The 12206-nt window shown below is 36.0% G+C and overlaps 1 protein-coding gene across 1 annotated transcript in view; it reads right to left on the bottom strand.

The window, feature by feature from the left end:
- Positions 1–12206, bottom strand: part of LOC105228572 (IDLSRF-like peptide) — a 150761-nt gene that overhangs the window by 32898 nt on the left and 105657 nt on the right. The window contains exon 3 of the mRNA XM_049447476.1: positions 7445–7573. Coding sequence (XP_049303433.1) covers positions 7445–7573 — 129 coding nt within the window. The remainder of the gene's footprint in view (positions 1–7444; positions 7574–12206) is intronic.

The raw sequence follows: 12206 nt of genomic DNA, 5'->3' as shown, positions 1-12206 counted from the left end.
ACGTTACGAGTTTTCGAAAGAAAGGTTCTGCGGAAGATTTTTGGTCCTTTTTGCATTGGCAACGGCGAGTATCGCATTCGATGGAATCATGAGCTGTCCGACATTGACATAGTTCAGCAAATAGAAAGACAGCAGCTACGCTGGCTAGGTCATGTCATCCGAAAATATCTTGGCCTGCGAAATTACGTTATCTAACTCCTCCAAGACTTGAAATCAAATGACCAATCAAGAGATGACGCAAGGAAACTTCGTTCAGTGACGAAGCTCACTTTTGGTTGAATGTGAACATTAACAAACAAAATCGTTGACATTGAAAAGTTAGCAAGAAATGATTTTACAGGAAATGCATTAAAGAAGATGGTTAACGGAACAAACGTAATACTAGAACGTAATAAGTGTATCCATGGCGCTTTTGTTCCATGAAATGATAAAATAAGAAACACTAAGTTTATCACAGAAGTATTTGAGACGAAATCTTTAAGTTCGCCAGCAAATAATCAAAAATTTTATGGCAGCCTGGAGAAGTATTTTCAACGTATACGACACGACACGCTCATTAAACCGAGGGAAATGTGTGCTTCAAAAATTGAAAAGCTTCATGTCATCAGAGTTTGTCAACGAATTGGTTGCAAGTTTTACTGCTTGTAATTTTAGGTGAACCAAGGAAGCACTTTATTGGCTATTAAAACGAGAGGACTTCTTATTGATGGTGCAATAAAGAATACATATTTTATAATAATAGGAAACGGTGGTGAATAAAACTGAGGTCACATGAATTCATACAATCTTTTAGTTTTTAAAGATGGCTTTTAGTTTTCGGTAAAGAAGAGGTTAATTGATTTTCTTAAATTTGATTGGTAGAACTAAATCAAGGGACTCGCGCCATAAAACCGTATTGTTCAAACAGTGCTGAATATTAGTTAACTATCTAACCAATAAATCACGGAAAGTAAAATTTAATATTATATATTCCGCTTTGTTCTACATTTCAACTTAGTTTTAAAATCGATAGTACATTTTCCAGAAATCTATCAATTTTGATGTATTATCGAAATGATATGCCGTCTTCAGAAAATGGAATTAACATATTTAGGTAAAATAGCGATATACACTGAATAACTGCTGAGCTGAGAATGGGCACCCTTACCTTAATATTATTTGACTGGATCGGTGCTCCACAAGCCTATTCCATTCTAGCACTGAATCTGTGGACCTTATTTGAGTACAGTAACCATTGGTTAACAACATTTACCTGTGCGACAGCGAAGTCTTTCTGGTTCAAAAATAAGCCCAAGAAGTCTCTTGTATTACTTAAGAGCATGCGAGGTTCATCTTAACGCAATGATAGTAGTTTCAACTGAACACTATACTTTTGGCATTTAATCCATCATAATAAATAAAGTTGAGGCATATCGGTTGATATATGTATGTATGCACCTTTTATAAACCAGGAAAGTTAACTGGATTTTAATGAGTCGTCTTAATAAAAGGCTCAAGGCGACGCTTTTTATGTGTTTCTTACTGTTCAAGTGGGATCATTTATGATTTTACGAATATCAGTCTGATTTTCTAAGCTTCTCTAATGTAAGGCATGAAGTTTGAATAACAATGAAAACTTTATAAATTTCTTCATCCACTTGTGATAACCATTACAGTTACCTATATCATTTTCCAAGAAATGCCGTTTCGATTTCGTTGTATCATTATCATAAATTTCGAATTCAATACACTCTTAGAACCCTGAAACTTCTGTTAGCCAACAAAGAACTTTCGGCACGCCGATTATTCCTAATTAGAGGCCTGAATCTTTTTCAAAGGCCATTTAAAAACCTTCTTCAGCCTGCAAGACATCGGAACCGTGCTCCCTGTTGCAGATGAAGAGGAATTATTTATGCCTTAATATGTGGTGTTAATCGATCGATTTGCATTTTAAATAGAACTTTGCTTATTGGGAAATATTCTTAAAAGTTAACTAACGATATAAAATAGACAAACAAATTATTGAAGCAGTCTATCACCAACTGGAAAATGGAGCCATCTGTAGAAGTTTACGCAAGTGAGGAAAATTCTCTGAGCGCCATTCACTTAGGAGTGACCAAAAACGACTCTTTTACATATAGCTCAAGCGGCTAACGACTTGCGGTCTTAGACCAAGCGTAATCTGAGTAGTCAAAGAACATGCGTTTGAATACGAGCTAATGTGAGAATGAACATTCCTCCCCAGGGTTGTGCCCTGGGTTCTTGGCCTGCCCCGTAAAAACCGATCCAATGAAAAGATCATAATAGCTTTGGATGAGAGACATTCCTTTTGATGAAGACAACTGTAAACGTTGTACTACGATTCAAGAGCATGCATCTGAATTGTCCGTGGCCTTAATTGGGAAGGTGCTGCCGCCTAGCTGGTTAATAAGGCTGATATCACCGTCCTCCAAGAAGTGCGATAGACGGGACAAGGAGAGATGAGAAAAGTAGGGCCTTGTGCATTTACTACAGTGACCACATAAAGGACAGTAAGAAGGAAGTACTAAGAATTGACGAAGGCTAGATTAAAACATTCCTAATATTAGTAAGCTCTCAATTCCATGTGCTTTTGGTGACTCAAGTTTTAGTGGAAAACAAAAATCTTACTAGGACTTAATAAGTTTATGTGGATCGGTGTTTTTGTGGTACCAGTCTTTATGTATTGCCACACAGCGCCATCCAACAGGTTTTTATGGCAAATATTTCCATATTTGGGGTAACATACAAAACCGTTACATAAATTGAAAAGGTAAGAGTTGGTTTTGGACTTTTTTGTTCACGCTTACTTCTGCTTGAGTTTTATAACTCTGTAAATTAATCACTTAATTAACTTGGGACTTAATCTGACCTTCTATTTCATAATAATTTTTTCTCAATACTTCAGTTATTTTTGTATTTTTTGTGGCATACATGGTTTTACGTCATGGAAATTTAGACTGTTACACTTAGAAAATGCTGATATATTTAGTACTCAAACCAAACTGAATTTTTTATATCTTTTTCTACTTATGTACAAGTATATGTATATGATAAATGCACAAACATGGTTTCCTACTCGATACGGTGTTATTTATTTCGACAATGAAAATATATTCAGGTTAATACCATTATACCCATTCTAGATGAGATCTTAATGTTCAGATTAGTCCAAACTCGGCGCTTCCCTTTCCTTACTATTTCCTGTTGTGTTGGGTATAAACCCCAAGTGCTTAGCGCAATCAATATGCCCATGAAACTATTCACACAAGCAATTCATTTATATATAGGGTGATTTTTTAAAAGCTTGATAACTTTTTAAAAAAAAAAACGCATAAAATTTGCAAAATCTCATCGGTTCTTTATTTGAAACGTTAGATTGGTTCATGACATTTACTTTTTGAAGATAATTTCATTTAAATGTTGACCGCGGCTGCGTCTTAGGTGGTCCATTCGGAAAGTCCAATTTTGGGCAACTTTTTCGAGCATTTCGGCCGGAATAGCCCGAATTTCTTCGGAAATGTTGTCTTCCAAAGCTGGAATAGTTGCTGGCTTATTTCTGTAGACTTTAGACTTGACGTAGCTCCACAAAAAATAGTCTAAAGGCGTTAAATCGCATGATCTTGGTGGCCAACTTACGGGTCCATTTCTTGAGATGAATTGTTGTCCGAAGTTTTCCCTCAAAATGGCCATAGAATCGCGAGCTGTGTGGCATGTAGCGCCATCTTGTTGAAACCACATGTCAACCAAGTTCAGTTCTTCCATTTTTGGCAACAAAAAGTTTGTTAGCATCGAACGATAGCGATCGCCATTCACCGTAACGTTGCGTCCAACAGCATCTTTGAAAAAATACGGTCCAATGATTCCACCAGCGTACAAACCACACCAAACAGTGCATTTTTCGGGATGCATGGGCAGTTCTTGAACGGCTTCTGGTTGCTCTTCACCCCAAATGCGGCAATTTTGCTTATTTACGTAGCCATTCAACCAGAAATGAGCCTCATCGCTGAACAAAATTTGTCGATAAACACATTTCGAACCGAACACTGATTTTGGTAATAAAATTCAATGATTTGCAAGCGTTGCTCGTTAGTAAGTCTATTCATGATGAAATGTCAAAGCATACTGAGCATCTTTCTCTTTGACACCATGTCTGAAATCCCACGTGATCTGTCAAATACTAATGCATGAAAATCCTAACCTCAAAAAAATCACCCGTTATTTACCTATACATATATGCTTATCTACATTCTTTTCGTGCTCACTAAAAGACCAAGCATGCCCCAAGCTATTTCAATAACTACGACTATGAGCACTTATAATATATTCCTTCTCCATTCCTCGTTTCACGCCGCTTTACCAGTATACGTATATAAGTTATTTATTTAGTTTATTCACAGCAACAACAACAGTGTTTGTTTTGTTTTTATGCTTTTGCGTCGTGAAAATATTGCAGTTCTGTTGGCATTTTTCTGATTTCCCCGAAGGTGCAAATAAAATTCATATTGCATTTAAGGACCGAGCGAATAAACTAAACAACGAGTGCACAAACATGTTGTTCTACAAAACTGAAAAAAAAACGTAAATAAATTTACAAATATCTGAGGTCATAACTAGAAAATTCTAATAAATTTCCCACATGAGAGCGCAGTGAATATTACCCGGTTCCGTGCAACAATTGGCCTTAAAATAATTGAGGTGAATGCAAACATGCTGTGGAGTTTGTTGTTTTTTTTTTTCATTTTTGTGGTTGGATATTAAGTTGGATCAATGTTTGCATAACTTTTAATTAATGAAATTGAATGGTCTTCTAATATATATTATATATTGTAGGATTCAGTGATTTTCTAAATTCTGGGAAATCAAATATGTAGTCTTTAGTAAATCTATGGTACATCAATATTACTTAAATCCAATCCAATAATAGAATAAATACGAGCTTTTAGTTCTGGTTTAGTATATTTACAATATTAGTGAGGGCCATCTGTGATTGCACAACATTTTTAGGTAGAAGGGACAACAAAATCACTTTTTCAAGTATTTTAATACAAATCTCAATAGCCGTCTCCAAACTAGGACTATGAGGCAAAGCAAGTACTCGTATGCAAACGTTTAATCCAATTTATTATAAACTTGTGTAAAGTGTCGATTAGGAAGGCCTTCCGTGTTTTTAGCGATTTTTTTCGGTTTTCTTTTGAAACACTTGTTTTTACATTATATTCATAAACTCACATTGTTACTAATAATGATGCTTTTGATGAATATAAGGTCCTCATGAATTTTGTTAAGAGTCTCTTTTGTGATCTATAATTGAGGTCGCTTTGAAACGATTCTAGCTTTGATTCGCTGCATACCCAAAACGTTAACCGAATATGTTGAGTTATTTCATGGGAAATGTTCAGATAGAATGCTATCTCTTTTTTGACAACAGAACGACTTCCAATTTATCGTCATTAATAGAAATGAACGGATAGCTTACTAGAGATAGCGAGGTTAGGCACTCCTCGACCAACCCTAAGCCCACTATTAATGAATTCAATGCTAGTATCACCGCTCTGCTATCTGAGTGAACGGTCATTTCTCTGAAGAAGGCTGCACACCGGAGCAGCAGATCTACTGCTACCTTAATGATACAATTTCCTCTTGGAAAACACTACAATGGTCAGGAAAATTGAAGTTGGATTTGATGGAGAGCTCCTAACAGTAAACCTCAAACATCCTACCCTCCAAGCTTTGACCCATCCGTAAATAAGCTCATTGCCAGCTCCTCCAACGGCTTCTTCCCACCTTTAGCTCCCGCGTCGGTATATGGGCAGAGAAGGAGCCGTCTGAGTTCAGTTTGGCGACCTTAGTGTACTACACATTCTGATGAGCGCCGTCCGTTGAACGCTCTCGAGTTTCTTTGCAAGTGTGATCTACTACCTTAATACAATAATTTTCGTTTATCGGCTAGTAATTGTATGGTCTTTCAATGAAGTTAAGCTGACATGTTTTCTTGACGCAAATAAGGTTTTGTGTCGATAATTTATAAAATTAATCGAGACCTTTGTATAACCTCTTACTATTATTATATTTCCGTATGCCTTCCTTGCCCGTATGTATGTCCGATCATCCATCTGTCTGTATATATAATGAAACTAGTCGCTCAATTTTTCAGCTATCGATCATATAACTTTTCACACGTCCTTTTCTCACCAAGAAGCTTCAGTGCAACCGAAATTAACCTTTTTTCTTTATTTGAAAACTTTTTGTGTTATTTAGTAAAAAAAACAAAAATACATATTTCTACGCAGATGTGCGTATACAACCCTGTCATTCCGTTAGTTGTATCATATTATCCTGTTTAATTAACATTGATTGATGTGAAAAAGGGGAAGATAACTGATCATCCTAGGGTTCATGGGTAGGTGGTTCATTGCGTTGGACAGGGAAGACTGCTATAAAAATGCAAAAATTAATAAAAACTGGGAAGTCTCGTTTACACATATTGCATTTCAACTGTCATATGTCATTAATCTCGTTAGCTGTCAGCATGTGTGTAGCACATGCGTACATTCCTATCTACTGCTATATGTACTACTACCTACTGACACATACGTATATTCATATTTCACGTTCGTATATTACGTACATATGTTCTACATATATGTATGCATATATGTGCTAGCCCCTCACGACTGTCACCGTTCTCGCCTACGAGCTTTGGAGGCTTAAAAAGCAATTTATCTCCTGACCAATGCCTTTCGAGCAACTGACACCGAGCTGAGCACATTCGTCAAATTTGACAGCCAGTGCTTCGTAGCGCGTAGGTGCTGCAAGTGCGATTGTTTCATACGATCCACTCGTCACAGTTGTTTCTTTTGGTGTTATGGAAAACTCTCAGCAATCAAGGCAAATGCATTTTTACTGAATCAAATTGTGAATACGAGTATATGAGGAGCAGTTGCCTGCGCTGTTCTTCATTGAGGGGAGTGGATACGAGTTTAAAAACCAATTCAAAAGTAGTAAGAGTCTTATTCATATATTTTTAAGTCATTAGGTGGATTTCAGATAAACAAATGAACATTACAAGTAATTTATGGTATTTAAAATAACTTTTTTGACCGATCACTCCATATCAGAAAGTTTCAAATCTCTTTGAAATTTTTTTTCTAATGTAAATATTCTAGCTATAAATTACGTCGTCTCTAACTGTATATATGATAATCGTAAATTCTGTATTTAAATATCGCCAGACTCTCTCATGTTTGTGCAATTATGTCTATCTCATGTCGCAAATCAAGTTTTTAGTGCTCTCTGGAATTACAAAATCAAATGCTCATGTAGCCAATGTGATTGTCAATTACGCTTAATAATATTTTGCGACTCTCAATATCCTGGCATTGCCACCTAGCTCCACTTTAATTTTCACCAGCGCCATTATACACACGAATGTGTTTTCACTTACCTGCCGTACAGAGTCGCATGTCCTCGTCGTAGCCATCGGAGCAATCGGGCGCACCATCGCATAAATATTGAATCGAAATGCAATTACCATCACCCGGACACTTGAACGGCTCATATGGATGACAGGCATCTACACCAGGCAACCGCACCACAGCACCACAAGCAATCAACCCGTGCATGAACGAGTCGCACAATAGCAAAATATGAGCATAGATTTATGTCGGTGGGTTGGCGTAATTTACGAATGACCAAGTGTATAAATATTATGGCAGTTGATTAGCAGCGGTTTGGTCGAGTCAATGGTCAGGCGAGTTGTAGCCAGCCATCAGGGGGTGACACGTGTGACATTTAACATTGTCGACATTCATCGTTGAGGTGACCAGTCAATTATAATTGCAGTTGTTGTTGGCGTTGCAATTAATTGGTATTACGTTGGAAAATACGACATCCGATTGCGACAAATTGAATTTATCATGGATTTGGTGAGCCCATGTGCGGTGAGTTGGTGGCGTTTTCAGCATTTTTTAGTCGAAATTAATTGGTGATTTGCATGAAATGACAAGAAGAAAGAAGGAAATTGATTATTGTATCAATATTGGTATTTTTCATATTTGTACCCATATATATACATATTCTTAGCCATACGAATATAATTAAGTACTATTATTCAAATTAATGTTCATTAAATATCATGTGATATTCCTGTTCATATCCATATCCGCATTGGTTTTGATATACATACATATTTAGACAGATACCTTTTTATCTTGCTCGTACCAAATAACGGGTGATTTTTTTGAGGTTAGGATTTTCATGCATTAGTATTTGACAGATCACGTGGGATTTCAGACATGGTGTCAAAGAGAAAGATGCTCAGTATGCTTTGACATTTCATCATGAATAGACTTACTAACGAGCAACGCTTGCAAATCATTGAATTTTATTACCAAAATCAGTGTTCGGTTCGAAATGTGTTTCGTTTCGTTTTTATCGACAAATTTTGTTCAGCGATGAGGCTCATTTCTGGTTGAATGGCTACGTAAATAAGCAAAATTGCCGCATTTGGGGTGAAGAGCAACCAGAAGCCGTTCAAGAACTGCCCATGCATCCCGAAAAATGCACTGTTTTGGTGTGGTTTGTACGCTGGTGGAATCATTGGACCGTATTTTTTCAAAGATGCTGTTGGACGCAACGTTACGGTGAATGGCGATCGCTATCGTTCGATGCTAACAAACTTTTTGTTGCCAAAAATGGAAGAACTGAACTTGGTTGACATGTGGTTTCAACAAGATGGCGCTACATGTCACACAGCTCGCGATTCTATGGCCATTTTGAGGGAAAACTTCGGACAACAATTCATCTCAAGAAATGGACCCGTAAGTTGGCCACCAAGATCATGCGATTTAACGCCTTTAGACTATTTTTTGTGGGGCTACGTCAAGTCTAAAGTCTACAGAAATAAGCCAGCAACTATTCCAGCTTTGGAAGACAACATTTCCGAAGAAATTCGGGCTATTCCGGCCGAAATGCTCGAAAAAGTTGCCCAAAATTGGACTTTCCGAATGGACCACCTAAGACGCAGCCGCGGTCAACATTTAAATGAAATTATCTTCAAAAAGTAAATGTCATGAACCAATCTAACGTTTCAAATAAAGAACCGATGAGATTTTGCAAATTTTATGCGTTTTTTTTTTTAAAAAAGTTATCAAGCTCTTAAAAAATCACCCTTTATTTATACTAATGCACTCTTACTCATGCTATATTTATAAAATGTCTTATTTGTGTTATGTGTAGATATACTCATAGGTATATTATTGGTGATACGCATGTTAATAAATATTTAGACTCATGTGCATACTTATATTTCTACGCATAGTCATATGTATGCTTATTCAGATTCAGATTCATACTTATACTCATATGTATACTCACACTTATATATCTACTCAAATGTACACTCATATTTGTATACTTATACTCACACTCATATTCAGATCCTTACTAATATTCATACTCATACCCATATGTATACTCATATATCTACTCATACTCATATTCAGATTCGGAGTCATACTTATACTAATATTCCTACATATACTCATATGTAAACTCATACTTATATTTCTACTCCTACTTTAATTCTGATTCAGATTCATACTCATACTCGTACTTATAAAAGTATCAACTCATACTCATATTCAGATCCATACTCATATTCCTACGCACACTCATATGTATAATATACTCATACTTATATTCCCACTCGTACTCATATTCCTAGTCATAATCATTCGCTTGATCCTGTTAACACTCCATGTCCATATTAATATTCGTAGAAATTCGCATACATTTTTTCCTGAAATTCGGTTTCCCATTCGCAATCCAACAGCTTATACTTTGTAAGCATTCGATAACCTTCCTTATTTTCCTTTAACAAACTAAACTAGAGTTAGATATTCATTCCCAATATAATAGTGTTGTAAATGACTAGCCGATAAAAATCGTAAACCAATTCCCAAACACCTACACACTTACATACATAGCGGCAACAATTTTCAACTACAAATCGCACCCCTGTCTGCTTCTCTCCCAGCGCAAGCGTAAAATCTTTGACGCGATTGTGCCCCAAAAAGTACCTACTAAACTTGCGATTTAATAATCTGCCAGACAATGGCGGCTACAATCGCTGCAAGTGTCAACAGCAGCAACACATGAAACCCAACCGCCATAAGCAAATTGCGATGTGAGGCCCACATGGCGTATACTTAACACGCAATTTACTGGAAATTATTTGAGCTCCTCATTGCTTCTTCTGTAACGCTTTGCCTTGCAAATACATTGCAAAGGAATTTTGTTGAAATTGTGTCACTTTCACATTTTATATAGTTGTCTGCCATTGTAACCTCTAAATGGCGTGGCAAAAAGCGGGTTACACCAATGTACTTGCCACATGACCTCTTTATTTCACACAGTTTTCTCGGGTTATTGATTTTTGCTCTGATTTTGCATAAGCTAACGTATATATTATATGTACAGTTATATGCCTGTACATGCTCAGCCAATAATCGGTTTGCTTGTTCGTTTTTCGTTTTCCGTTTGCTGATTGTCTGCTTCTGCTCAAAGGGTCAATACTTCCAATAGTTTAACGAGCTCTGCATTTATTTTGTATTTTATGCAGCGATGTGCAAAGACAAGTTGTAGCGAAGTGAAATTTATATACCGGAATGAACTCGAATTTTCGTATAGATTTAAACAAATATTTAATATGGCAACTGATGGTATAAAATTATATATAAAATCGATCGTTATTGTATTTTAAGCGAAGATTAGTTATAGAATATTCGAAAATTTTAAGTTTCTAAATATTTTGATCAGCTAATGTTTGTTTGCTGTAGAATTATATATCTGTATGAATACAATAATAATAAAGAGATTTGCTAAGCTTCATCTCATGCTTACTCTGTGCGAAATGATTCATCCAAATTTTTGTATACAATTTGATGAATTTCGGCTAATTGGAAATCTAGTTAATATATGGTATAGGGGCCTTCACGTGACAGATGGAATCTATGTCGCTCTTGCAAGCCTTACATACAATTTATGTTATAAAGCAGTTTTTTGTTGTTGGTATCTCAATTAGCAAAACCTTTTCTTCACCAATTGTGAATTTTCTTTGCCTCGATTTTTATTTTCCACACAAAAAGTTGGTTATAACCTGGCGCATTCTAAACTAGGTCAGAATATATTCACAAAAAGACTAATCGTTCAATAATTCCTCAAGACATTATTTATATGAGTATATGGAACATAAGTTGATTTGATTATGAGCCCTTGCATAAATGCAAAAAAAATTTTGGCATTGGGTAAAAGTCCTTCCAATTCGTATACACTCCAAATCAAGCATATTCCGAAATTATCGACGAAAATATCGCTTCAGCTTTTAACTTGTGATCAATAATTTACGAAAAAACGTGTATAAAATAGACTAGGCTAGTTACCTGGTGCCTTATTTCAGTGAAACTTCCATAAATCATCTTTTCATTAAAAATATTGTAAATGAGCTGTTTGCCTCAGCGAGAATTGCTAATGCTTACCAGAAAATTTGAGACGTTATCTGCCTTGCCTGGTCTCTAGCACTCAACCGATGGAAATATTGTTTCCCTTGTATTGCTGCATAGAGACCTTTCCGGCAGTAAGGCAGTTATTTGAGGAAACAGAACATTTTACTAACTTTTTTCGTCCGCAGACCTTAGCGTATATTGCCTTAGAAAAATTTGCCAACAGTTAACACTTAAAAGCTAGGAATATTTTGAAGCAAATTAAATGAGAAATCTTGCTGCAATATAATACGTAACTGTATTTCCCATAAATATATAAACAGAAAAATACTAAAACATTTTATCACAAATGGCAACTATTTTTTAATAATAAAATAAAGCTTTGGCAATAGTGTTGCTTAATATCTCTAAAAATCTGTTAAGTATGACACTCTAATCAACTCGTGGCAAAAAGCGATTTCCGAGTCAATTCTCATGTCTTTTCAATGGTGTAGGCTTAAATTTTTCCTTGTTCTTTCGAAGGTCAATGCCATGCAGTTATGTGAATAATAATTCCGATTGGAATCATTTAGCAATCAACAAAAGATTTATGGTAGGTAGTTAAGAAGCAGGAAACGGGCGTATCTTTGTGGTAGCCGCTCATCCACTACCGTTGAAAATGTAATGGAAATAAATTTAATTAACTATATTGAAATAACTGAATGA

Source organism: Bactrocera dorsalis, chromosome 2 (genome assembly GCF_023373825.1).
Source record: "Bactrocera dorsalis isolate Fly_Bdor chromosome 2, ASM2337382v1, whole genome shotgun sequence".
NCBI lineage: Eukaryota > Metazoa > Arthropoda > Insecta > Diptera > Tephritidae > Bactrocera > Bactrocera dorsalis.
The sequence above is the reverse complement of the archived record's forward strand: the minus strand, read 5'-3'. Positions and strand labels throughout refer to the sequence as shown.